We start from the raw sequence: 25,782 nt of genomic DNA, 5'->3' as shown, positions 1-25,782 counted from the left end.
ACCTGCTTTGTAAAAACTGCAGCCTCCCGTGAGGTTCTGCAAGTGGGTTTGCAGTCCCAGGGGTGCTCATCCTGTCCCTTTACGCTCTGGGGTCCCCATAGCCTGCTCCTTCTGTCCGCTGTGTCTGCCTACCTCTAACAGACCCAACTGGTGGTCAACTAGTACCTCCAGTGACTTTTGAGCAGCCCAAATCTACGTTATTAACACCTGTTAAAACCTTAGAAATGCTGGCCAGCTTGGGCCGCGAGCCCTTCTCTGGTTTCCAGGTGTCCAAGGCTGTTTGGTGGGTGTGTCTTGATTCTTCAAAGCAAGGAGGTGAGGACCACGGGCTTTTTCGCGAATGGGTGGAACTTGCACCCGCGGCGCTTTTGGGGTGTCGGGCCTGAGCTGGGTCCGGGCGCACCCCCTTGACGGGGCACCCCGGAGCCCACCTGACTCTAGCGAGGCGGGCGGCAGAGAGAGCTCACGAGGCGATGGCCCAGGAGCCGAGCAGGGGCAGGCCCGCCTCCGCCTCCCGGCGGTCCCGCCCCGCTCCCTGGCTCCACCCCGTCCACAGCCCAGCTCTTGTCCGCGGGCCGGGCAGTGCCCTGCAGGCCCCGCCTCGCCACGGTCCCCTCACTGCCCGCTGGCCCCGCCCCGCCCCGCCCGCAGGCCAGGCTTCGCCCCGCAGGCCCCGCCCCGCTCTCTGGCTCCGCCCCACAGGCCAGACGCCGCCATCTTTGTTAGGGGCACCTGGGTCTGGTGTTTGGCGATGCCGAAGTCGTGCGCGGCCCGGCAGTGCTGCAACCGCTACAGCAGCCGCAGGAAGCAGCTCACCTTCCACCGGTGAGGGGCGGGGGCGCCGTGGGGCGCGGGGGCCCGGCCGCCGACACCCCTCGCCCGTCCGACCGGCCGCGACCCCCCGCCGGAGCCCAAGGCCTGGCGCGCTGGGCGGGGACGCCGGAGCCTCTGCCCGGCAGCCGGAGAGGCCCGAGGGCGTGTAGCGGGGCCCTTCGCAGAGGGGCCGGCGGCCCGGGGACCGGCGGGGTCACCGGCGGCCCTGTGCCGCCTTGGCCGGCCTCGGCGCGTGGGGAGACTGTCGGAGAGGCTGAGCAACCTGCTGAGGGCGCATCGGGAAGGTCTCGAGCAGAGGGGTCCGGCGTGGGCCGCCCCTCCCCAGGCCGCGCCCCGCAGCCCCTAGCACCCTCTGCAGTTCTGGTGCCTGTCGCCCCCGGGACTTGGTCTTGTTCGCGGGTGCATCCTGGAGCTTAGGTGCTCAGTGTGTACTGGCTGAATGCATTTCCAAATGAATGAGTGATGGTGACGGCCATCGGGTTTGCCTTGAGCTGGCCCCTTCTTAGCCCTGGCCAGACCTCCTGTCGTGAAGGGAGGGTGGCGTGCGGGAGTGAGAACGCTCCAGGGTGTCGGGGGAGTGGGGTCTGTCGCCGCGCTCGCAGCGTGTCGGGCCTGGTGGGGTACCGGCTCCCTGCCCAGGAGAGCTCAGGTTCCAGCCACTGCCCGTGTTTGTGCTGCCTTTCGAGCACGACCCCGGGGCCAGCTGGGCACACTCTGCCCCCACTTCCTTTCCTATTATCATTTTCCTTTTCGAAGTAAATCTTTTTATTGAAGCGTAAAACCTACAGAAAAGCGCACAAATCGTCCGCAGTCCGGCCCTTTCCACGAAGTGAACGTGGCGTCACTGCTGTGATTCATAATCTCACCAGCCCCTAGGGAACCCCCAGCCGCACCCCCTCCCTCCCCTCCTTCCCTCTCATCCCCAGGGGTGACCCATATCCTGCCATCTGTCAGCGTGGGGCGCTTTGGGCTGTTTTGAACTTCACACGTGGACTCCCCTGTGCTTTTCTTGCGTCTCCTGCTCTGCTCGCCGCTGGCTGTGAGCCGCCCGCATGGAGCGCCGTGCCTTCCTCTCCGTCTGGAGCAGCGCTCCGCTGAACGAATATACCAGAATTGACCTGTTCTACAATGAAGGGCATTTGGGTGCCTCCGGTTTTTGGCCATTTCAAGCACGTCACCGTAGATGTTGCCGGGACAGGTCTTCCCCGTGCCCGTATCTGTTCCTTTCAGCCGGGCTTACGCCTGGAGTGGACTTGGTCCGATTCTCTCTCCAACTCATTGAGGCTCTTGCCGCGGCCACTCCCACAAAAGTGCCCTGCCAGGTCCCCAGTAGCCCTTGGTGGCGGCCATCCTCATCTGCAGCATTTGGCCCAGCTGACCACTGACCCCCGTGACACTCTCCCACTTGGCTTCTAGGGCACCCCATGCCCTCTTCCTCTGTCACAGTGTCCCTTCTCAGACTCCTTTGCTGGGTCCTCCTCATTTCCAACACTAGCCTTGGAGCCCTTCGGGGTGAGGGCCGAGGTCTTGTACCCTCCCCATCCCCTCTTACTCCCCAGGGCTCCGATCTCTCCCAGGCTTATGGCTTTACCACCCTTTACATGGGGATGGCCCCCACATTGACATACGTCTTCTGACACGTGTCCCCCAGCACTCCAGCGGGGACATGTAAGAGGCCCCTCACGTTTAACAGTTAACATAGAGAACCAAAATTCTGGTCCCCCAAACCTGCCCCCTTCCCTCTACAGTACCTCCCTCTCCCATCTTAATCCATGAAACTCCTTCCTTCTCTTTATTTTATGGCCCACAGGCAAACCTTGCCACACAGCTTTCAAAATACATCCCAGCTCTGCCTGCCTGTCACCGCTCTGCTGACATCCTGGTCCCGGTCACCAGGTGCCCTCCCTCTGCCATCACCCTCTGCCCACAGCCCCCACCCCCCTCCCACCAACTGCCCACCTGCCAGCCAAGCCTGCCTCTGACCACAGCCCCATCCCGGTGCCTTTGCTCTTAGCCCTTCCCTCAGATATCCGCGGGCTCACGCTCCTGCTTCCTTCCGCCTCTGCTCAAAGGCCGCACGGTGAGGACCTTCCCAAGGGCTGGGTGGCCGCTGTGTTACATTCAGACCTTATCCTTTTTTTTAAGTCGATTTTGAGGTGGAGTGAGGGGCAGAGAGTGAGAGGGAGAGAGAGAATCCCAGCTGAGCTCTGTTCAGAGACCGATGCGGGGCTCGAACTCATGAACCGTGAGATCATGCCCTCAGCCAGAATCAAGAGTCAGATGCCGAACCGACTGAGCCACGCAGGTGCCCCTCGACCTAGTCCTTTCCTTCCGAGTGGCCAGCCGGGGCCTGAGAGCTGTGGTCAAGGCCCCGGGGGCCGTGCCGCTGCCGCTCAGGGGCCCCTCCGCGCCGGCTGAGAGCTCTGGCCAGGGCACGGAGGGCGGCCGCAGGTGCAGCGGCGGAGGGGGTCAGGGGCTGTGTGGGCAGAGACTTAGAGAGAGAGGGACTGGGGCACGCTCACGAACAGCATCACCTCACGTCTTAGGAAGCCTTCCTGACCACTTCCTACTCTTTATTCCTACACAGTCCAGATCTGTTTGGTTGACCGTCTGTTTTCCTATTCTCGAAGGTTGGCTCTCTGAGGGTGGGACTGTCGTATTCATTCCTCCCTCCCAGTGCCCGGGGCAGGGCCGCACGTGGCACGCTCCTGAGGGAGCTCACATGGGCTCACCCTGCAATTATACCCTCAGAAGGTTTTCTGGCCACGTTCACGACCCCAGGTTTCCTACTAACGATGCCATAACCGGCCCTGACAGAAGCCTCCAGAAATTGGATGTGGTTTAACAGAGTGAGATTACGGGATTTTCCAAGCTGTCTGCTAAAATACCTCGTGGGATTTTCAGAGTTCAGAAGTCTACAGGGCCCACATCAGCTTTGCAAGTTCCTTCCTGTCTCCCTCCTTTGCCTCCTAGGTTCCCGTTCAGCCGCCCGGAGCTGCTGAAGGAATGGGTGCTGAACATTGGCCGGGGCAACTTCAAGCCCAAGCAGCACACGGTCATCTGCTCCGAGCACTTCCGACCTGAGTGCTTCAGCGCCTTTGGAAACCGCAAAAACCTGAAGCAGAATGCCGTGCCCACGGTGTTTGCCTTTCAGGACGCCGCGCAGGTGAGCACACGGGGGACCGCCCAGCACGCGGGGTGGGGGCGTTCGCAGGGCCAGCAAAGGTGGAGGCTGAGAACGAGCGAGCACAGTGCTGTCAGGCCTCCAGGGTTCAGAGCCCAGGGGCCCTGCTGGCCGTGACCTTTGCTTTAGGTAATTTGCAGTTTGGAGCCCCTTTAAAAATGGATCACGCTTGGGGCGCCTGGGTGGCCGAGTTGGTCAGGCGTCCGACTTCGGCTCAGGCCGTGATCTCATGACCTGTGGGTTTGAGCCCCCACATCGGGCTCTGCAGGGAGCGTGGCGCCTGCCTGGGATTCTCTCTCTCCCTCTCTCTCTGCCCCTCCCCCGCTCTCGCTTTCTCTGTCTCAAAAATAAATAAAAACTTAAAAACAAATATATATATATATATATATATATATATATCAATCTTTGCGACCAGAAGCTGTTGAAGCAGCTGACTGGTGGGTGTGCCGAAAAGCTTGGTCCTCGATGCGTTTCACGTGTGCTGGGCTTGAGGCCGCACGGCGAGGACCTTCCCAGGGCTGGGTGGCCGCTGTGTTACATTCAGACCTCACCCTTTTGTTTTTTTTTTTTTAAGTTGATTTTGAGGTGGGGCGAGGGGCAGAGAGTGAGAGAGAGAGAGAGAATCCCAGCCGGGCTCTGTTCAGCACAGAGACCGATGCGGGGCTTGAACTCATGAACCGTGAGATCATGCCCTCAGCCAGAATCAAGAGTCAGATGCCGAACCGACTGGGCCACGCGGGTGCCCCTCGACCTAGTCCTTTCCTTCCGAGTGGCCAGCTGGGGCCTGAGAGCTGTGGGCAAGGCCCCGGGGGCCGTGCCGCTGCCGCTCAGGGGCCCCTCCGCGCCGGCTGAGAGCTCTGGCCAGGGCACGGAGGGCGGCCGCATGTGCAGCGGCGGAGGGGGTCAGGGGCTGTGTGGGCGGAGACGTAGAGAGAGAGGGACTGGGGGACACGCTCGCCAACAGCATCAGCTCGGGCCGGTCGGGGGTGGCAGGGGCCGGATGGTGCCGGGCCTGGATAGACCGTGGCTTGTTGGGGGAGGCGAGTGGGGACGCGGCTGTGGCAGGCTCCCTCCGGCCGGGGCCTGTGGTGTCGCAGGAAGGTGCAGGTGGTCGCGAGAGCACGTGGGCTCTGCAGACCCAGGAGGTGGGGGGGGGGGGGGGGGCGGCGCTTGCCGAGCCCCTGGAGGGTGGGGCTCCCGGATGAGGCGGGCCCTGTGCACCTGGAGTTTGATTTCCCGGCCAGACACCGAAGGGCCGTGTCTGGTGGCGCGGGTCGTGCAGGTTCGGCTCAGGAGAGAGCTCGCGGACCGTGGGACGTCGCGGCCACGAGGGGGATTATACTGAACCAAGTAAATCCCAGGGGTGTCCCGAGTCCCGGAGTGTGGGCCGCACAGCGGGCACCTGTGTGCACCGGGAAGGCAGGGTCGTGGCGGAGCAGAGCCGACGCCGACCCGACCGCTACGCGTGCAGCGGCTGCTCCCGGGAGGAGGAGCGCGAGGGAAGGGAGTTACGGGGTGAGGACGTGTGAGCCCGTGTGCGGCCGTGTGCCCGGCGAGCCCCGCGTCGGGGCCTCTGCCCTCACGTGCCCTGGAGGGACCTCCCGGCCGCCGCGTCCGTTGCCCCCCACTGGCCTGCCTTCCCTTTGGGCCGGCTCCCTCGGGCACCTCCACCAGCTGCCGCACTCGGCTGAGGGCAGGGATTTGTTTCACCAAGAATGTGGCCTGAACAGACTAGGTTCTTTCTTTCTAAGTTTATTTTGAGAGAGTGAGCGACAGCGCGAGCTGGCATGAGCGGGGGTGGGGGGTGGGGGTGGGGAGGGAATCCCAAGCAGGCTCCAGGCTCATCACGGAGCTGACGCGGGGCTCGAACTCACGAACCCCGAGGTCATGACCTGAGCCAAAACGAAGAGGCAGACACTTAACCGACTGGGCCACCCAGGCGCCCCACAAAGTAGGTTCTCCATGCGTGTCTGTTTTTTTGTTATTTCAGCATGGAAGGCCGTTTATTTTTGTTTGATATATATTCAATTTTGACTGGTAAGAACACTAAAAAATTTTTTTTTTTTAACGTTTATTTAATTTTGAGACAGAGACAGAGCACAAGCAGGGGGAGGTGCAGAGAGAGAGGGAGACATAGAATCCAAAGCAGGTGCCAGGCTCCGAGGTGTCAGCACAGAGCCCGACGTGGGGCTCGAACCCACGAAGCATGAGATCACGACCTGAGCTGAAGTCGGACGCTTAACTGACTGGGCCACCCAGGCGCCCCTTGGACAAACTTTTGAATGTACAACAGAGTACTGTTAACCACGGCACGATGTTTGTGCAGCAGAGTCCAGAATTTCGTCATTTTGCTTGACCGAAACTTTGTGCCCTCTGATCGGTCACCTTCTCCGTCAGTGCGTGTCGCTGATGGGAGTTTGACAGCTTCGCGCGCGTTTGTGGTAAAAGGTTTGCCCCTGAAGTGACATTACAGTTTAAAGCTCGGGGGACGTCTGTGAGCCTGCCCCTGGGTGCTGTCCGTGCCCGGGGCCGGAAGCTAGCGTGGGCAGCTGGTTCTGGCCCCGTGGCCGGTGGCTCGGCTCCGCGGACGCCCCGGGACTGGCCGCAGGCCCTGAGTCGGATGTTGTCTCCTACGTGGCTGCCACTCAATGAGCCAAATGTGAGTCACCTACTACCACGCGCCTAGCATGTCAGGCCCTGGGGTGACACGTAGGAATTCGGTCTGTGGCTTCACGGGGCCTGTCCGTGGGCCTCTGACCTAAGATTCGGGGAGAGAGAGAGAGACAGAGGTGGTGACGACAGCTGGGCCGGGTTCAGAGCGTCGTTTGAACACTCAGGGCTGAGCAGCGGGGACAGATGCACGCGGCCGGGCGCCCGGTGGGGTTCTCGGGGTCTCCTCGGCCTCCCAGGAGCAGAGTCCGGGGCCTGTGTCCACTGCTCTGTCTCTTGCAGCTGGTGAGGGAGAACACGGACCCGGCCGGTGGGGGTGCAGATGCGGACCCGGAGAAGGAGGAGGTGAGTCCGCGCTGGCACCCCCAAGTCAGGACCCCGGCCTTGACGGGGACACTGCGCGGCAGCACCTGCCCCCGGGCTGGCCTGCAGGGGTCTGTCGCGCGCTCCGCAGAAGCCAGGGTTGAGGATTCCAGGTTTTCCTAGAAAAGGGGAGGCGGAGCCTCCCGGGCCTCCTTCCTGTCTCACTGCGAGCATGGCGAGCATGTCGGCGTGGCTCGTGCCCGATTTCCGAGGGTCCGAGTCCAGGCCCCGAGGGGCAGGCTGGCTGTTCACTGTTTGCACCGGTCCCCTGGCCGCGGCCGTCCCCCGGGACGGCGTGAGGGGATCCCGGGTGTGCTGCCCGCTTCCGCCCTGCTGTCCCCAGGTGGTCTCCGAGGCGGGGCCCGCGGAGTGTGGCCTGGGGAGGAAGACGGACGCCGCCCTCGAAGCGCTGCCCCCGCACGCTGGCGGCCCCGTAGAACAGGTAAGATGCGGGGCCCTGGTACGAAGGCAGCGTGTGGTCGCTCGGGCTCCGCACGGGGGTGGGGGATCCCTTCAAACAGAAAGAAGCAATCCGGTCCCCAAGTGGGAGCCCCACAGCCTGTGGCCCCGATCTCGGACCCTCCGAGTAGAATGGGCAGGTGGGGACGTCAGGGGTGCCGTGGCATCGAGGGCCGGGCCGGGCCGCGTCCCCGCCCGCCACGGCCCCGGCTCTCGGCCCTGGGACCCGCCTCGCCTTCACGCGCTGTGTCCTCAGGTCTCGCCGCAGAGACCGCAGGGAAGCCAGGCGCCTGGTCAGCCGGCCAGCCCCGCACAGCCGTCCGATCACAGCTACGCCCTTTTGGACTTAGACGCCCTAAAAAAAAAACTCTTCCTGACTCTGAAGGAAAACGAGAAGCTCCGAAAACGCTTGAAGGCTCAGAGGCTGGTGATACAGAGGATGTCCAGCCGCCTCCGCGCCCACAGAGCGGGCCAGCCGGGACTCCAGGCCAGGCCGCCGCCAGAGCAGCAGAGCTGAGCCGCACGGCCAGGCTTTCCTGTCGGAGCCTCTCTGGGGGGTGGGACGGTGGCTGTGGGGCGCTGGCCGCGGACCTTTCAGTCCTGCCGCTGCCAGGCAAAGGGACAGTGAGGCGTGCCGGGTCAAGCCCGTGGTGAGGAGCCCGGGCCACCTCAGGGGAAGTTTAGTGGCATCAGCCCAGGACAGGGCGGGACCGTGATCAAGAGGAGCTCGGTGCTCCCGGAGGTGACAGCTGTCCTTTCGACAAAAGCTTGGGTGGGGGTCTTCAGAGCCACTGCACGGGGCGCCCCCGCTGGGGAGGAAGTGCACTTCCTGGCGGAGCAGCTGGGCCCAGGCCCTCGGTCACCTGGAGGACGGTCACCTGGAGGACGGCGGCTCCGAGTGGCCGGGACCCGCCTCCGAGATCAGGCGTGCCTCCTTCCTCCCTTGCCCGGCCCGGTCTGAGCGAACGACGTAATAAAGTGTCTTCCTATGCCACCGGTCTTCCTTCTTTACTTGAAAACCAGTGTAGGAGTTCTGTTTCCCGAGAGCCTAGGTTACACCAGTTTGCTTTCACAGTCGACCTGCATCAGTACGTGCTTTCGCTAACCTAAAGAGGTCGGAGGAGGATTTCCACTCTCGCGAGAAAAGGCGAAAAGCAGAACTAGCAACCGCTGTTGGTTCTGCACCGGGCACTGCCGGGCCCCTTCCCCGGGAGCGAGGCTCGGCTTCGAGCTGCCGAGCACCCGGCTGTCTGCGAGCCTGTGCTTCAGCTCGATTTTATGCGTCCGTTAGTAAGATGTGGCCTAAAGTATCTGAAAAACCTGGGATGGTTTTTTTGGACCTGGGAATGCTCAGAACGTTTCCTACAAACGAACAGTAATTGCCTCTTCGCTTTATGCCATTGTGGCTTAAGGAAGGTTTCACAGGAGGGCTCTGTGTTCAGAGCGGTGGGAAGGGACCTGGAGGCGCTGGCTGGAGGCCCTCTCTCCTCCCGTCCTTTGTGGCTGCTGAGAAGACCGACTTCGTGTTTCCTGTTGAAGCGCAGGAAGGGCAGGGCATGACCCCCTTTGGCTATGAAAAAAGGTGACTTTAATAAAAACAAAACCAAACAAAAACCACAACAAATGGGAAAACGATCCTAAGTGATGTCCTGACTCCCATTTATCTATCGGGCAAATGTCTAATGTGTAAAACTGAATCATGGCTTCAAGTTCGGCCTCACGGTTAAAAAAGTAGTTAAAAGGGTACCCGGGTGGCTCAGCAGGTTAAGCGTCCAACTCTTGATTTTGGTTCAGGTCATGATCTCATGGTTTGTGGGATTTTTCCCTCTTGCTCTGTCTCTGCCCCTCCCCGGCTCTTTCTTTCAAAACAAAAAAGAACTGTTAAAAATGTGGTTTAAATAGCAAAGAATAAAGAAGGATGGAATGAGGCCTGGGGGGGGGGGGGGACACACTTACTTTATTTTGCCCATCCCTGAAAATGCACACACAAGACGCATTAAAACACTGTCCTGTTTTCAGGAAAGATTTATTACGCCGAGAGCGCCTTCCGTACAGTCCATTTCAAACAAAATTGCGAGAATCGGTGCCCCGACGAGCCACCTGCCGCGGAGCGAGCGCACGGCCGCGCCCCACAGTCCGATGTTTCACACCACGCTTATTGCACGATTTACATTCAGAGCAGCAGCTCAGAGGAAAACTTTTTGAAAGAGAGATAAATATTACAGAATTGGACAACCTGAACTGTTTTTGAAAACTGGAGGAGAGGGGTGTTAGCGATTACTCCGGTACCGGCGTTGGGGAGTGAAGCCTGACTTCAGCGACGGCTGCAGGGGGCCGTCACGGCCACCACCGTCCAGGGGGGCCTCTCTGCTCAGCGGTGACTCTTGGTCAACACACCGGGCCGTTCGGGAGCATCCCGGCTCCTAAGTATTCTGCATCCACAGAGCGAACCGAGTGAGGGAAGAGGACCCAGGGGGGCGGACACCGGACCCCCGTGAGGAGGCGTGGGAGCCGCAGCGCCACCTGCTGGCCGTGAGTGAGAGAGCAAGCAAGGCCCGCCGGGCTCTCCCTGCGCTAGGGATTTGGCACGTACCTGGGCCAGGGTCTCCGCCCGGGCTCCCCCTCTCCTCCCCGCTCCGGTGCTCCAGTGTGGGGGGCAAAGGCAGGTCAGGCTGAGCCGTGGGGGACGGGGAGGGGGGGCAGGCTGAGAGGGATGGCTTAGCTCGCACCTGCCTCTCTCCACAAGGACACGGGTGGCTCCTGGGAGGAAGTGACCTGTGACAGGGCTGGACCCTGGGACCGGGGGTTATACCGCTCTGTCCCAAGCCACCTGCCAGTGGAATGATTCGAGAAGTTCTGGGAGGGGGGAAAAAAGACACTAATTTCCAAAACCATTCGTTCTGAGATAAAAAGCAGATTTATAAACCCACACAATCCTCTCCAGATTCACTGAATAATATTTCAGCAGGAAAAAGTGGTTTTGGGGAAGTTGACCGGACAGACGCTCACTCGTTCTGGAGGCCTCTGCTCGTGAGGCTCATGAGAACACCTTCCTTCTTTTCCATTTTGTTTTCCATGCTCTGTGGATTTTAGGAAAAGTAGTTCACAGTCCTATGTGTGAGGCAGGACATTTCATAAATACCTCAAGACAGACTGAGAGCTACTGGGTGGCTGCAGTCAGCCCTCGGGCTCAGGAACCTGGGGATGGGCTGGGGTGGGGGCCGAGGGCCCTTCCCTCTGGGGACATGATCCTTGGGAAAACAGCCACAGGCCACGCTGCGGCTCTGGTCCAGGTGGGGCTGCCCGAGTCCTATCTACAGCACCCATGAAAGCGGGGTGTCTGTGTGTCCCTCCACATAATTGATACGGTACCACCTTCTATAGGAGTAATATAAAATAAACACATCTGATGTCTGGGTTTTTTCCCTGCTTCCGAATTTGTAGACTCCCGGGAAAAGATTTTTTGCAGCCTCTTGGAAATCTGGTTTCTCAAGCAGTTTATCCGTCCGTATCAATCCTGTGAGCTGTAAGAGACAAACTGACTGTATCAAAAGGCAACTGTCCCACGCCCTCCTTCCACTGGGGGCTCTGCCATCCGCCGCCCAGAGGCCGCCTGGCCTCCGGCTGAGCAGTGTGCAAGGCGCTCGACAATCAACCGGTTCCGGAGCACAGGAGCGGCCGGGTTTGCTTCCTACCCAGCCACCCAGGCTGCAGCTTCCAGGCCACAGGCTCACTCAGACCCCCAGGGGAAGGGCCGCCACCCCTCCGCCGGGCAGCGCGTCCCGGGCTCTGACAAGTCATCGCTCCCAGGCGGATAACAGAGGGAAGGTGGCTGTCATCCACCTCGATGTCCCGGTCCCCATCAGTGGCTGAGAGCCTCTCCCTGGCCCGCGCCGGCCAAGGCGCAGCTACTCACACTGCTTTGGTATCCTAAGCGCCTCGCCGTCTGGCGCCATGACCTGGTGCAGGACGCCGCGGAACTGGTAAAGCACTTTGAGGTTCTTCTCCTCACCTACACACGGGTCATAGAACCCGGGCAGCCCGGCCTGTAACAGACACAGTCTCGCTCCAGTTGACTTGAGGTGGTCATTTAAAACCCAGCACCGCGGCTGTCCGCTGCCACCTGAAGGCAGTGTGGACGGGCCTGAACTTTCCCTCAGGAGCCGCCCACGCAAGAGGCAAACTTTGGTGCCCGAGAATGTCAGAAAGCAGCCTACGTGGGCCTAGACTTCTCTCTCAACACAGACCCCCTGTCCCACGCTAGCTCTCCCGTCTGGCTGGAGCTAATTGCATTTTAATTCGCCTTTACCGTCCCCGCCCCGGGCTCCGGGGTGAGTGTCAAACGTGCCACAGGAGAGCTCACGCTCTTTCTGGAAAAAGGCAAGGGGTACGCAGAACGTAGGCATGAAGGCAGGACGCAGATTTTGTTCACTGCTCTACCTGCCACATAGTAGGTGCTCCATAAACACTGATAGACACTTGCTGCGTGAACGAACGAAGGAATCAGCCCCAGCGTAAACAGAACCTGGGTGTGGGTCACACCCCACACAGCAAGTGCCAGCAGCACGAGGGATTCCGCTGCGGTGGAACGGCCGCTCCGAGGCGCCAGGCTGTGCCCCCTCCCCAAAGGCCCTTCCTGACCGAACCCTGTGGGCACGTGCTGTACCTTGGAGGCCTCCGTGAGGATGAGCTTCGAGTCCTTCACCAGGCACTGGAGGGGCACAGTCACGTCAATCACCTTCACCTTCTCACTCTTCTTGCTCTTGTCGTTGACGAATTTGCCGTACCAGGCGTTGACGATGATGAGCCCTGAGGACGGGCTCAGTCTGAGCAGAGGCAGGTCTCGGCCGGGCACCCCCCGCACAGCCGGACCGTGAGGACAGGGTGCTCCTTCGAGACCCCCGGCGCCCACCCTGCCCCGAGAGAGGCCACGCCTTCTCACCCATTCTGGACTCCTCCGCCTCAATTATTCTTCGGACAGATTCTTGCATCAACCGGACCTGCAAAGAACAAGGATGGCCACCGTCAGGGCCCTCCCCGGGCCCTGCGTCCCCGTGCAGAGCTACAGTCCCGGGCCTGGCTGCGCTTCAGCCCCTCCTCTGCTCTCGGAGAACCCGACGGTACCCCTACACTTAGGCTGCGAGTGTCTGTGCGGTCACATAAAAACAATTCACGTACAGGGAAGAAAAGGAAGACAGTACCTTCCAGTTCTTAGAAAACCTTGTTATGCCTTTTGAGGGCAAGTGCATCTAATCTGTAGGACAGGGACTGAAGTTCCCGGCAGTGCGTCCCATAAGCAATACAGAGACTAAAATGACCAGTGAAGCCGTTGGCCCCGGAGGCCCACACGCAGAGCGTGAGCTGATCCCGGAGCCCGGCTCCCAGGCGTGCGGGCCGGCAAAGGGAGCGGGGCCCGCGGCGCGGTCTGCTCTGTGCGGCAGCGCGGCGACATCCGGAGGCCCCCGGAGCAGGAGGACTTCCGGCTCGTGTCTCTACGGCACTTACGGCAGCTTCCGCCTCTTGTTTCTTCTGGAGAATGTCAGTGGCTGTGCTTTCCCTTTGCTTTTCCAACTCCCTCAAGTGAGAAAAACACAAGGCACATGTTAGCGTGGAGGGAGGCAGGAGAGCCCCTGGCTGGCCCGGCGCCCAGCGAACAGTCGGAGATCTTTCCGCACGCCTCGTTCCGGAGCCTTAGAAAATATTTCCAAGACAGTCTCAGGCAAGTCTGTTCATTTTAGGCCTCTGCAGCTTCCCCTTCTTTTGTCCCCGGACGGCTCTGCCCGCCCTCCGCACCGGAGCGCCCGGGAAGCCCACTGCTGTGCGAAGAGGCCCCCACCCGACAAGAATCTCAGCACAGTGAGCGGCCAGAGAGGCGAGGGCCACGGGGGATGCCGCCTTCTGGACCGGTACGTAACGCTCTGGGCGGGACAATACTTACTGCTTTGGATACAAAATATACTTTCTTGCAGCAAAGCACAGGGACTCGGGGTAGCATACACCTGTCCCCTCAGAAGACTGGACCCCACACGATCTTTGCTCGAAGAGCCTCCTGGGGAATCAGGGCCCCGAACTCCAGTGATTCAAACGCTAAGAGGGGCCCCACAGAGGAGAATCTCTAAGCTCAATGACTGACTACCTCAGACTGGTGTAAGTTACGAGTCTACACCACCTCTCAGACTGGGTGTAATGTTCCAGTGGGTTATCTACAAGCAACTGCAAAACAAATAAACGTTTTGTAACTTCAGCGACTCTGGTCAATGCGCGCCTATATGTAAGAACGCAAACCCACTCCTCCTGAACTCAGTGCCACGAAAAGATGAGGACCGGTGGCTCTGTCTCCTGTGCCGGTGGTGCACAGGCTGCACAATTTTGTAAACCAGTTTCCCTTTCTGGAAGTAGGAAGGAGGAGCGATGGGCCCGCGGCAGCAGTACCGCCGTGAGAAGAGCCTGCACTGAGCACTTACTACGGACCGGACACCATGCTGGGCCTTTACACGGATTAGTTAATGGAATTTTCCTAACAACCCTCTGAGTAGGTTCTAGTATCATCATCTCTGTCTAAAAGGCAGGAAAACCGAAGCACAGAGTTGTCTACGGACGTGCCCGTGACATGCTCTGAACTCACTTCTCTTTTTGAGCCCTGAGGTACGGCTTGATGACCAGGCGGTGAAGAGCGAAGTAGACCACGAGTGGCCCCACGGTGGCATAGAACACGGCGCTGGGAAGGAGCTGGTCCGTCAAATGAATAGGGAAGAAATAAGTCTGACTGGCCCTGTTTAACCTGAAAACAAAAACAAAACAGAACGCCCAGGAGGAGTCACGTTTCCAGGGCAGGGTTACAGAGACCGCAGTCACGGAAAGAGACGCACTGAACACCACCAGTTATGAGGAACCCGGAGCCCATTGGCTTCCTGAGCTACACACCTTCTGCTCTCGATTCCAAAGCGTAGTTGCTGGATTTGCAGTCTGTGACGGAAGAAAGGTCACACTATCTGCTAACCTCAAGGGCAAAGCAACGACAACCACGTGACCAGAGTGAAGGTGGCCTGAGAAGACGGGAGCGCGCACCTCCAGGGGTCCTGGAGGCAGGGTCATCTCAGCCCTCAATTTATCGAAGTGAAAGAAGCGTGTGAAGATTTCTAAAGGTGGCAAGTTCAAGAGCTTCCGCGTCCAGTAACGGTCAAGTAGCGCCCCTGGGAGCAGTCACCCCACAGGGAACCCCTGCGAACTCCGGCCACTAACAAGATCTCTGGGCAGAGAGGTGGGGACACAGGACCCTGAAAGTCTAGAGCGAGGAACAGCACTGGGAAATTTCCCGGTTTTCGTTAACAGCTTTTAGCCTGAGGACAGGTCTCGGCGGGCTACCGGTGGCCAGGTAACACTGGAAAGAACTCTGTGGTTCTAGGAGGTTGCAGACCCAGCACTCAGAGTTTGGAGGCAACCACAGCAGATGGGAAGAGGGGCCCCCCAACAAGGGGAATCAGAGATGGGGAACCCCAAATTCTTGGTATATATGTGGCACAAACCCCCAGCGGTCCCTGGTCTATCCAAGGCCTTAGCGGACAGTGAAATAATTGTGCTGGCCTAGCTGCTGCCACACAGGTGAGTCCCAGTTTGCAGTCTGACTTCAGCCAAATTAATTACCTTAAAAAGGAAAAATTAACGCTTCTTTGGGAATCATAACAGACTAGAGTCTCTACCATGTACTGTTCACAATACCCACAATATATTTGTATTTGTTTTTAATGTTTTAATTAATTTTTAAAATTTTATTTATTTATTTATTTATTTATTTATTTTTAATTTATTTTTAAGAGAGACAGAGACAGACAGAGCGTGAGTTGGGGAGGGGCAGAGAGAGAGGGAGACACAGAATCCGAATCAGGCTCCAGGCTCTGAGCCGTCAGCACAGGGCCCGACGCAGGGCTTGAACCCACGAACCGTGAGATCATGACCTGAGCTGAAGTTGGACGCTTAACCGACTGAGCCACCCAGGCGGCCCTACCCACAATAATATAAACCACTCTATACATCTAGATACACAAGAGAAAGAGATAATGAACTGAGACCAAATCCAGACGACCCAGATGCTGGAACTAGCAGATAAGTATTTTATTGTTTTAAAACGTTGTTTATTTTTGAGAGACAGGCAGTGTGCAAGCAGGGGAGGGGCAGAGAGTGAGAGGGAGACATGGAATCCGAAGCAGGCTCTGGGGTCTGAGCTGTCGGCACAGAACCCGACGTGGGGCTCAAACTCACGAACCATGAGATCACGACCTGAGCCCAAGTTGGATGCTTAACCGACTAAGCCCCCCAGGTGCCCCTGGATAAGGATTTTAGAGAGCAGCTTCTTTATGCTCAAAGACAATATTCAGTGCATGGCCTGAACAGCAGACTGGAGAGGACAGACATCTGTGAACTTGTAGACAGATCAACAGAAATTATCCAATACAAAGAACAAAGAGAAAAAAAAATACTGAAGACAAATGGGCAGAGCCTCAAGAGGTTTAGAGTTTAAGTAATTAGGGTCCCAGAAAGAGAGTGGGGCAGGAATAAATATTTGAGGAATTAATGGCCTAAAAGTTCCAAATTTCACGTAGGAATAAATTTACAGATGCAAGAGGTTTAGCAAACCGCAAGCAGCATAAATATAGCAAAAACACATGTAGGTACATTTTAGGTGTGGACTGTTGAAGAACAAAAGTGAAAAACAAACAACAAAAAAACAGAATATAAAGGTGAATAGCCAGGAGAAAAAAAAAAAAGACATCACATGCAGGGGGATAATGATTCAGATGACCACTGATGTGTCATCAGAAAGAATGGAGGCCAGAAACCAGTAGAATAACATCTTCAGAGCACTGAAAGAACAAATCTGTTAAGGGACAACATCCTTCGGAAGAAACGCAACTCCAGAATTGACAAAGAACAGGCAAAAAAAAAAAAAAAAACGAAAAAAAAAAGAGACCAAACAACCCGAAAACAGACAAAAGATCTGAATGAAGACTTTGCTTAAAAAAAAAGAAAAAAAAAGGACGGATGGCAAACAAGCACCTGGAGATGCCCAGCGTCGTGGGCGCCAGGCAGACACTCATACACCTGCTGCAGCAGCCAGTGCTCGCAATGCGAGCGGCCCAGGCGGCGAGGGTGCGGAGCGGCCGGAGCGCGCTCTCGCGCTCTCTCTCTCTCTCTCTCTCTCTCTCTCACTCTCGTGGCAGGCCACTGCTGGGGAAGTAACACGAAGCCCCCACCTGGAAAGTAGCTGGCTACTTTCTCACCAAGTGGAACACACACCTACTTTCGGCTCAGTGGGTGTGCTCTGAGGTGTTCACCCAAGACAGATGGAACCTTCTGTTCACACAAAACCTGCCACCGAAGGTCCGCTGGCTTTATTTGCGGTTGGTAAAAATTGGAAACAAATGAAATATGTTTATTAAAAAAAACCCTTTTTTAATGTTTGTTAATATTTGAGAGAGACTGAGAGTATGGGCGGGGGAAGGGCAGAGAGAGAGGGAGACCTTGAATCTGAAGCAGGCTCCAGGCTCCAGGTGTTAGCATGGAGCCCCACGCAGGGCTCGAACTCACGAGCTATGAGATCATGACCTGGGCTGAAGTTGGATGCTTAACCGACTGAGGAACCCAGGCGCCCCCAAATGAAGTATCTTTAAACTGATAAGCAGATGAACTGTGGTACATCAACAATGTCATTCCAAACAGCGATAAAAATAAAGGACACACTACTGACGTACGCAACAGTAAGGGCCGGGGTGCCTGGGTGGCTCAGCTGGTTAAGTGTCTGACTCTTGGTTTTGGCTCAGGTCACGATCTCACGGTTCTTGAGTTCGAGCCCCGCACTGGGCTCCATGCTGACGGGACAGACCCTGTTTGGGATCTCTCTCTTTCTCTCTGCCCCTCACTGGCTTGCTCTCTTTCTCTCTCTCTCTCAAAAAGTAAATAAACATTTGGGGCGCCTGGGTGGCTCAGTCGGTTAAGCGTCCGACTTCAGCTCAGGTCACGATCTCACGGTCCGTGAGTTTGAGCCCCGCGTCGGGCTCTGGGCTGATGGCTCAGAGCCTGGAGCCTGCTTCCGATTCTGTGTCTCCCTCTCTCTCTGCCCCTCCCCTATTCATGCTCTGTCTCTCTCTGTCTCAAAAATAAATAAATGTTAAAAAAAAAAATTATAAAAAAATAAAAATAAAGAAAAAAAAAGTAAATAAACATTAAAAAAAAAAAAAGAGAGGGATTCATTAAAAAAACAAACAGGACAATGTCAAAAGTACTATACTCACGGAAGAAGCACAAAAAGCTTCACACTGTATGAATCCAATCATATGACATTTTGAAAAAGGCGAAAATATAGGGAGTGGAAACAGAGCAGTGGTTGCCAGGGCCCGGGAGACCACACAAAGACCATGAGGCAATTTCTGGACACGATGGAAATGTTCTAGGTCTTGACTGTGATGGTGGTTCCAAAGAGCGCTGCTCGAGATAAAATACACAAAGCCAAAACTGACCAGGGAAGAAACTGAGGATTCCACACTCATAGCAGGACATTTTAACACTTAGCACCTGATAGAAATCTGCCCAAATCCGTGAAGTCCTAGAACTTCTGATTTCTGGTGAATGTTGTCAACCCCCCTGACCCACGGGTATTTAAAGAATGCTGTATCCAACTACAGCAGAATACACGTTCTCTTCGAGTGCACATGATCACCAAGGTCAATTACATGGTGGGGCACGAAACAAGTCTCCATATATTTAAAATGACTGGAACCATACACAATATTCTCTGACTAGAACATTCTCTGACCAAAATAAGATTAAATTGAAATCACTAATCGGATATACAGAAAAACCCAAATATTTAGAAATTAAGCAATACATTTCTAAAAGTAAAATTAGAAAACAGTTTGAACTGAATGATAACGATACAGCATATCCAAATTTGTGGCATGGAGCAAAGCAGTGTGTGAAGCCTCAAAGTTTATATTAGAAAAGAAGGAAGATGTCAAATTAGTAACGTAAGGCTGGGCTTTAAAAAGCTGGAAAAAGCAGCAATGTGAAACCAAAATACGTAGAAAGAAGAATAAAGAAATAGAAAACAGATAAACAATAGAGAATATTAACAAAGCCAAAGCTGGTTCTTTGAAAGTTAAGTGCCCCGGCCAGACTGGTTACAAAAAAGGTAGAAAGAACACAAATTACCAACGTGAGGAATCAAGGCTCATCTACGGAGAACTACAGACATTAAAAGGATAAGGGCATATTATGAGCAACTTCATGCTAAGAAATTCACCGGCAAATTCCGAAAAACACAGTGACAAAGCTGACATGAGATGAAAGAGAAAACTGGAAAAGCCCCGGATTTATTAAAGGTACTGAATCCATTCTCAGAAACCTCCCTACAAAGAACCTTCAGTCTCTGCTCATTCCACTAGTGAATTCTAGGAAACCTAAGGAATAAATCATTCTTACACAAGCCCTCCCGGAAAACAGAGGAAGAAGGAACACTTCCTAAGTGAAGTGTGACACTTCCTAAGTAAAGTGAAGGAACACTTCATTTTATCAGGCTGCCATAACTCATCCTAAAACCTGACAAACACATAACAGAAAAAGAAAATTACCATCAGTGTCCCTTAACATAGATACAGGGGTGCCTGGGTGGCTCAGGTCACGATCTTGAGATTTGTGGGTTCGAGCTCTGCATTGGGCTCTGTGCTGACAGCTCGGAGCCTGGAGCCTGCTTCGGATTCTGTGTCTCCCTCTCTCTCTGCCCCCCCCCCCCCCCCGCCCCACACACTCTTTGTCTCAAAAATAAACATTAAAAAAAACTTACAAAAAAAACCATAGAAAAATCCTTAGTAAGATATCAGTAAACCAAATCAAGCAATATATAAAAAGTATTATATCGTGATCATTATGATATCATTATGATATCAAGAATTTTCCTCAGGAATGTAAGGTTGGTTTAACATTCAAAAATTATTGTCATTCACCAAATAAACAGAACATAAGAGAAGAGTTAGCAAAGTCAGATCACGTGTTATTGCTGAACTCCAGGGCCTTCTGGAAAACTTTGGCTTATACAACAATACAATCTGGACATTTCAGCCTGCTGACACGGGGAACTCGGCTGAAACGAAATGAAAATGTTTCTTTCCGAGAGGCAGAGCGGCACTCTCGGGATGAGAATTCAGATTGTGTCATGTAATACCTGCATGGGACACGTGTTTAAAACCAGAAACGGAATCAGAGAACTGTGTCGTCAGTGGTCCCAATTTGAGAGTAAAATTCTCTGTCAGCTCTCTGTGTGCTCTTTATTAAGTCTCAGGGGGCCTCAGATCGCTGAGAGGAGAGAGGCCCGACGCGGCTCTGATACTGGTGACCCGCTGTGGCTCTCCTCTCCCACACCGTGATGAGGTATGATCTGCTTCCTGTCTGTCTCTCTCTCTCTTGCAGAGTTTCTCTCGAGTGCCAGGCTGTGTTCTAGGCTCTAGGAGTACCGTACAGAATACAACAAAGTTAAAGAGCTCCTGATGAGGGCCGGCGAGGTGGACGGCTGATCAGAGGGAGGTGGTGCAGTGGAGGACAGACAGGGTTAAACGGAAAAGGTCTGCCTGGGGTAAAGTGAGGGGTACAGCTCTTACAGGGTGATGAGGGATGGTTTTGCCCAGGTGACCTCTGGGCAGAGCCCCGAGGGAATCAAAGGATCCAGCCGTGCTGGCATCTGGGGACCAAGGAAGAGCAACTCACAGTCTGGTTGCAGGAGTGGGCTTGCTGTTCTCTGGAGCGGCGTGGGGGCCAGGGCGGCTGGAGTGGAGAAGGGGTATATGGGAGAGGAGGGGTCAGCAGGAAGCGAGGGCCTGATCACGGAGAGTCCTGAAGGACTCTAGCTTTGGCCAGGGATTGAGGGAATCACTGACAGTTTGAGCAGCGAGTGACAGACACTGACCTACATGCTCTGCCCGTGTGGAGAGCAGGGTCACCAGGGGGTGAAGGACATGGGCCAGGAGGACAGAGGAATAACTCAGACACGAGACAGTGGGAGCAGAGAGCATGTGAGGAACGGCCCCGCTCAGGAGATGCTTCCCGAGGACGGCCCAGGTGGGTTTTGAGATACATTAACTCTGGAGTGTGGGGAAAAAGAGCGGCCAAGGCCAACTCCAAGGTTTCGCACAGAACACCTCGAAGGCCGGGGCTCTCACGACCGGCACAGGGAGGCTCTGGGCAGAGCAGCTTTGGAAGCATCGAGAGTCGAGACAGGATGTCTGGGGGATGCGAGCAGTGATCTGGGACATAGGGGCTGCAGGTGAGGGGGAGGGCCAGGCCGGGGCTGCAAACGTGAGCTGTCAGTGCAGGAAGGTATGCGGCCACCTGGGGAGGGAGTCTGCACAGACGGGGCCCGGGGTCCCGCCGTGATGCTGCCATTTAGTAGCAGCCAGCCGGTCAGGTAACAGAGGCGGCGGGGAGAGGCTGGAAGGAGCGCCACCGGAGCAGCGGTGAAGGGTGTGGGCAGGCGGCAGCGCTCTGGTCCCGAGGGAGACGCGGGTGCCGCATCCGCTGACGGCGACCCTGTACGCGTCACACGTGTGACCTGTCGATGAGTGGGCGGGTGGGGCCAGCACGGGGGCCTCCGGGGAGGGAGAGATGCAGGCGGGCCACGGAGCGCGTGGAAGGTCCCTGACCACAGACTCAGACCCTGAGCGACTCCCTGACGTTTGCTGACCCGCCCGAGACAGAAGCAACCGTCTCTTTAAGAACATAATCACAAAGCAAAGTCTCTTTCATCCTTAAGGTGGGTGAAGCCCAGGTGAGTTACAAGCTGCCAGATAAGCCTGGGCCAGAAAGATCCAGTTCAACTTACTTGACTTTGAGAGACACGCCCTGAGGGACTCCCACGCTGACAGCCGCGCCCAGGACGCTGTGCCTGGAGATTTTCCTCTCCGCTCCGTACTCCACCACCGTCCCGAAGAAGCCGGCCCTGCAGGGAGCATGCGGCCTGAGCACGTCGGGCCCCTCGAGGCCACCCCCGGTCCCGTCCTTCCCTCTCGCCTTCCCCACCCCCACCCGGAGGGGATCACGAGTGACACCCAGGGGCGCAGTTCTTCCACGAGACTCCAGTTCCTCAGGGCGGGGACCCCGGGATGGTCATGTCCGGCCCGCCATTTGGAAGCCCCCGTACCACAGGCGCAGCCGGCCTGCTTCCGGTCAGCCGGGCCAGGACTTACTTCAGGGATCCCTTCACGCGAGTCTGATCATCATCCTGGAATTTGTGCTGATAGCTGATCAGTGCAAAGGAGTGAGGAATTCCCAGCTGGGAAGACACAGGCAGAGAAGGCAGGGCTAGCGGCCGCGACTCTGCGGGAAGGTGGGCATCGTGCGCACACCGGCCGCGGAGCTCCCTTCCCGGGCAGCCTCTCAGGCAGGGGCCGCGGTCTGAGTGTGATTTATTAGAGGCCAATATTTAAATTTTTTTTTTTTTCAACATTTTTTATTTATTTTTGGGACAGAGAGAGACAGAGCATGAACGGGGGAGGGGCAGAGAGAGAGGGAGACACAGAATCGGAAACAGGCTCCAGGCTCCGAGCCATCAGCCCAGAGCCTGACGCGGGGCTCGAACTCACGGACCGCGAGATCGTGACCTGGCTGAAGTCGGACGCTTAACCGACTAAGCCACCCAGGCGCCCCTAGAGGCCAATATTTAAAAGCTGGGAGAGGTCACTTAAAAACCCAGTTTCCTGACTTCTCACGGAAAGAAAACGTTCTGCGACAAGGAGCCTGCATTCTTTTTTTTTTAACGTTTATTTATTTTTGAGACAGAGAGAGAGCATGAATGGGGGAGGGTCAGAGAGAGGGAGACACAGAATCTGAAACAGGCTCCAGGCTCTGAGCCCGACGTGGGGCTCGAACTCATGGACCGCGAGATCATGACCCGAGCCGAAGTCGGCCGCTTAACCCACTAAGCCACTCAGGCGCCCCAAGGAGCCTGCGTTCTTACACGGCAGCAGGTGGTGAGGGCTGAGGGGCAGGTGCCGTCTGAGGGGGGGGCGGGTCCTCTCACACCCTGTGCTCCTGCCCACCACAGTGGCATCTGAGTGCATAACTCTGCTGCTCTGGGGCGTCGCTTCCCAACCTGTGCTCTTTCTCACCCTGATTCTGTGGGCTTCTCCTACTAGACGATGTGAAAAGGGCATTTTGCTTTAGGGTAACTGGAACACAGTTACCCTGGGAGCCTGAGAACAACAACAGCATTTCGACACTGAGTGCGTGTGAACAGAACTTGCCCCCCAGGGCCCCCACGGGTGCTCAGATCCGGGCGAGGGACGTAAGGGACACACGAGGGGGCGGCTCTGTCCTCACCTGCAGGGCCACCGTGAAGTGGCTGGTTTTGGTGTCCCGGACGATGCTAGTGTTCATGGCCGACTGGATACCCCACCGCCACTGCAGGTAGCCCACAGTGTTCTTGTCCAGGTTCCGGGCCAGGACGGTGGTAAGGCCGGGCCGGATCCCACGGGAGGAGAACTGCAGGGCACAGTTTGTCGTCACAAAGCTGGGGGGACACACAGACCGGAAGGGTCCTGGATGACACGCCTGGTTCTCAGCCGTTCTTGGTCCCTTCCTCTCTGCCAGGCTAAGACCCTGCTCACCCTCCCGTCCACGAACCCCCGGGCCAGTGGCCCAAAGGAAAGCAGGACACTGAGCCTGTCCTTGAGACAGAGAGACAGCGAGAAGACGCCTCGGTGTAATCTTCCTAGTAACGCTCCCTGCTGGTGTGTACCGCCCGCCCCATCCTATGCCGACTGTAACTACAGCCAGAGAGTCCCCTGAATGTCCGCGTTCTGAAAACCAGTGGGTCAATCTGACTGCAACTGAGAATCAGGTCAGGGCGGGAGCAGGGCAAGTGGAGGCCGGGGCGGGCGGGCAGGTCCCACAGCTGGCTACACACTGGAATCACCTGGCTAATCTAAAAAGTACTGATGGTCAGCTCCCATGCCTCAGGGAGCTGATTTACAGGACTGGAGCGTTTTTAAAGCTTGCCAGGTGATTCTAATGTGCAGCAAAGTTAGAGGACCCCTTACCCAGAGACCACCCCAGACCAATGAGGTCAGAGTTTTGGGGTGGGGGACCAGGCATCAGTGTATTTTTTCCAAGACTGCCCATGTGACTCTGGTGTCCACCCATGGCCGTGCACATGAGAAGCCAGTACAGTAAACGACTTGCCCTGAAAGGCCTCAGAAGTTGGTTTCCAAAGGAGTCAGCCCCATCTTCTGGTTAAAAAAAGGTATTTCATTTCAAAACCAAAGGAATTCACACTTTACCCAAAGCATTAAAAGGTGAGCAAACAGCCCAGTACCTGCCAGATTGCCAGTCTCTTTCCTAAGCTTGCAAGGCGTCACTGTTGCATTAATAATAATAAACGTGACAGCTGTGATCGCAGTGTTCTTGCAAACTTGCAGTAGCCGCTCATGCCCAAATGAATTAAGAATCTACTCCTCCTCTCTACAGGGCCCCTAATCCAAACTTTCCCTGGCTTCTCTCAAGTCACACCAGGTGACAGCTGTGTTATTCTGCTTCAGCCACAGCGGGGTCAGGGGAGGCAAACAGGGAGGAGACAGACTAAAGCCCAAGACAGTGGCATTTAAAAGAATCAAAGTGTAGGGGTGCCTGGGTGGCTCAGTCGGTTAAGCGTCCAACTTTGGCTCAGATCACGATCTCATGGTTCATGAGTTCGAACCCCACGTCGGGCTCTGTGCTGCTAGCTCGAGGCCTGGAGCCTGGTCTGTGTCTCCCTCTCTCTCTGCCCCTACCCGGCTCATGCTCTGTTTCTCTCTCAAAAATAAATAAATGTTAAAAAATAGAAGAATCAAACTGTAAAGACTGAGATTCCTATTTAATTAAAGTAACATGATTGAGTATTTTTATGCAGCACGTCCTACACAGAGAGACCAATTCGAGACAGAGATTGGCCAGGCAGGCAGGCAGGCAGGCAGGCACTGGGAGATGGAAAACACTCCACAGGCCGTCTGCCTTTTCGGGGCTGATTCTACACCCCGAACCAACCTTCTGATCGCTACTCTGGACTGCAAATAGCCCGACCCTAGGCTCAGGGCACCCTGAAGAGCAGACTGCATCAGCGCCCTGGTGTCCCTCTCTACACATTTGCTCAAGTCTCCTCAACTACTGGGCACTATGATGAAATTTAGTTTCCAAACCTGTAACGGCTGGTAACCAGCCAGCCCTAGTCCCCCTCCCTGGCGACCACTCACTCTGAGGCTCAACCAGAATGAGATGGCCAACAGATTTCCCTCAGTGAAGTGTCTCCTAAGTGCATCTGATGACCTGGGTGCTTGATGAAAGTACAGATTCCTAGGCCTCTCAGAGGACCTGACTGGTGTGAAGGGTGGGGGCAGGAATCTGTGCTCTGGGTTGGCATCAGGGGTGACAGAATTATGCAGACAAGCTTAAGACAGGTCTTCCCCTGAAGAACCTGGTGGGTGTGCAGAAACGCACCCGACTGCAAGCGAAAACCCTGCTTTGCAAACACAGACTATCTATCTCAGGGCTCCTTTAAAAAAAATTTTTTTTAATGTTTAATTCTTGACAAAGAGAGACAGAGTGAGCGGGGGAGGGGCAGACAGAGAGGGAGACACAGAATCCGAAGCAGGATCCAGGCTCTGAGCTGTCAGCACAGAGCCCGATGTGGGGCTCAAACTCACGAACCGTTAAATCATGACTTGAGTGGAAGTCGGATGCTTAACTGACTGAGCCATCCAGGCGCCCCTATCTCAGGGCTCCTTTCACTGTTTTCTCCTCCAGAAGAAAGAGGTTTTATTTCACCTTCCACCCAATTCTTTGATCTGAGCTCACAGAGGTGGGAAATAAGGACATCTCTGTGGTTCTAGAAGGGGAGTGATGTACAGTTCTACGAGTGGGCCTTAAAGTGCCAGCATCTGCACATCTCACTGACTGCCAGGCAGTCTCACAAGTGCTCAGTGTTTTATTCTGAGACAGTGAGACAGAGTGAGAGAGACAGAGACAGGGAGAGAGAATCTTAAGCACACTCAGCGCAGAGCCCAACGAGGGGCTTGATCTTACGACCCTGAGATTAAGACCGGAGCTGAAATCAAGAGTCTGATGCATAACCAACTGAGCCACCCAGACGCCCTCTCACTGTTTAATAAAGACCCTTTTCAGAACTGGAAACATTCTCAGGACAAAGAAACGATCCCCACAAGTTCATAAATATTTCAGGCCACTGACCAACTTCCCCA

General features: G+C 55.9%; 2 protein-coding genes across 7 annotated transcripts in view; one reads left to right on the top strand and one right to left on the bottom strand.

Annotated features, from left to right (window-relative positions):
• The first annotated feature begins 704 nt into the window (after positions 1-704).
• THAP3 (THAP domain containing 3) lies at positions 705-8,378 on the top strand. Of its 5 annotated transcripts, none has more exons than XM_019461260.2 (5): positions 705-825; positions 3,808-4,000; positions 6,971-7,033; positions 7,395-7,493; positions 7,896-8,378. In XM_019461260.2, the coding sequence occupies exons 1-5, from the start codon at positions 752-754 to the stop codon at positions 8,025-8,027; spliced, it is 561 nt and encodes a 186-aa protein (XP_019316805.2). In that variant the 5' UTR covers positions 705-751; the 3' UTR covers positions 8,028-8,378. The 5 variants fall into 5 exon arrangements, with proteins under 5 accessions (XP_019316805.2, XP_019316803.2, XP_019316804.1 ...); XM_019461258.2 differs by having other exon boundaries at positions 7,767-8,378; XM_019461259.2 differs by lacking the exon at positions 6,971-7,033 and having other exon boundaries at positions 7,767-8,378.
• Positions 8,379-9,517: 1,139 nt separating this feature from the next.
• The window catches only part of DNAJC11 (DnaJ heat shock protein family (Hsp40) member C11), a 66,793-nt gene continuing 50,528 nt past the window's right edge, over positions 9,518-25,782 (bottom strand). The window contains exons 8-17 of one of the 2 annotated variants that reach the window (XM_053899034.1): positions 22,871-23,060; positions 21,739-21,824; positions 21,375-21,491; positions 20,264-20,320; positions 14,136-14,291; positions 13,016-13,085; positions 12,453-12,510; positions 12,177-12,319; positions 11,427-11,556; positions 9,518-11,034 (exon numbers count right to left, since the gene is read on the bottom strand). In XM_053899034.1, the coding sequence (XP_053755009.1) occupies positions 11,009-11,034; positions 11,427-11,556; positions 12,177-12,319; positions 12,453-12,510; positions 13,016-13,085; positions 14,136-14,291; positions 20,264-20,320; positions 21,375-21,491; positions 21,739-21,824; positions 22,871-23,060 (1,033 nt within the window). In that variant the 3' untranslated portion in view covers positions 9,518-11,008. The remainder of the gene's footprint in view (positions 11,035-11,426; positions 11,557-12,176; positions 12,320-12,452; positions 12,511-13,015; positions 13,086-14,135; positions 14,292-20,263; positions 20,321-21,374; positions 21,492-21,738; positions 21,825-22,870; positions 23,061-25,782) is intronic. The other variant, XM_019461253.2, reaches the window with a different exon arrangement.

The sequence above is a fragment of the Panthera pardus genome, unplaced genomic scaffold (assembly GCF_024362965.1).
Source record: "Panthera pardus isolate Hobbes unplaced genomic scaffold, ASM2436296v1 HiC_scaffold_11, whole genome shotgun sequence".
Classification (NCBI taxonomy): domain Eukaryota; kingdom Metazoa; phylum Chordata; class Mammalia; order Carnivora; family Felidae; genus Panthera; species Panthera pardus.
Note: the sequence above shows the minus strand (reverse complement) of the source record. Positions and strands in the feature narration are given on the sequence as shown.

Bases quoted from the DNA above. Each gene is read 5' to 3' on its own strand.
- THAP3 (XM_053899036.1), top strand. From the start codon at position 752: ATGCCGAAGTCGTGCGCGGCCCGGCAGTGCTGCAACCGCTACAGCAGC. The intron at 826-3,807 runs GTGAGGGGCGGG...TTTGCCTCCTAG, and splicing joins AAGCAGCTCACCTTCCACCG to GTTCCCGTTCAGCCGCCCGG. The intron at 7,034-7,394 runs GTGAGTCCGCGC...TGCTGTCCCCAG, and splicing joins CGGACCCGGAGAAGGAGGAG to GTGGTCTCCGAGGCGGGGCC.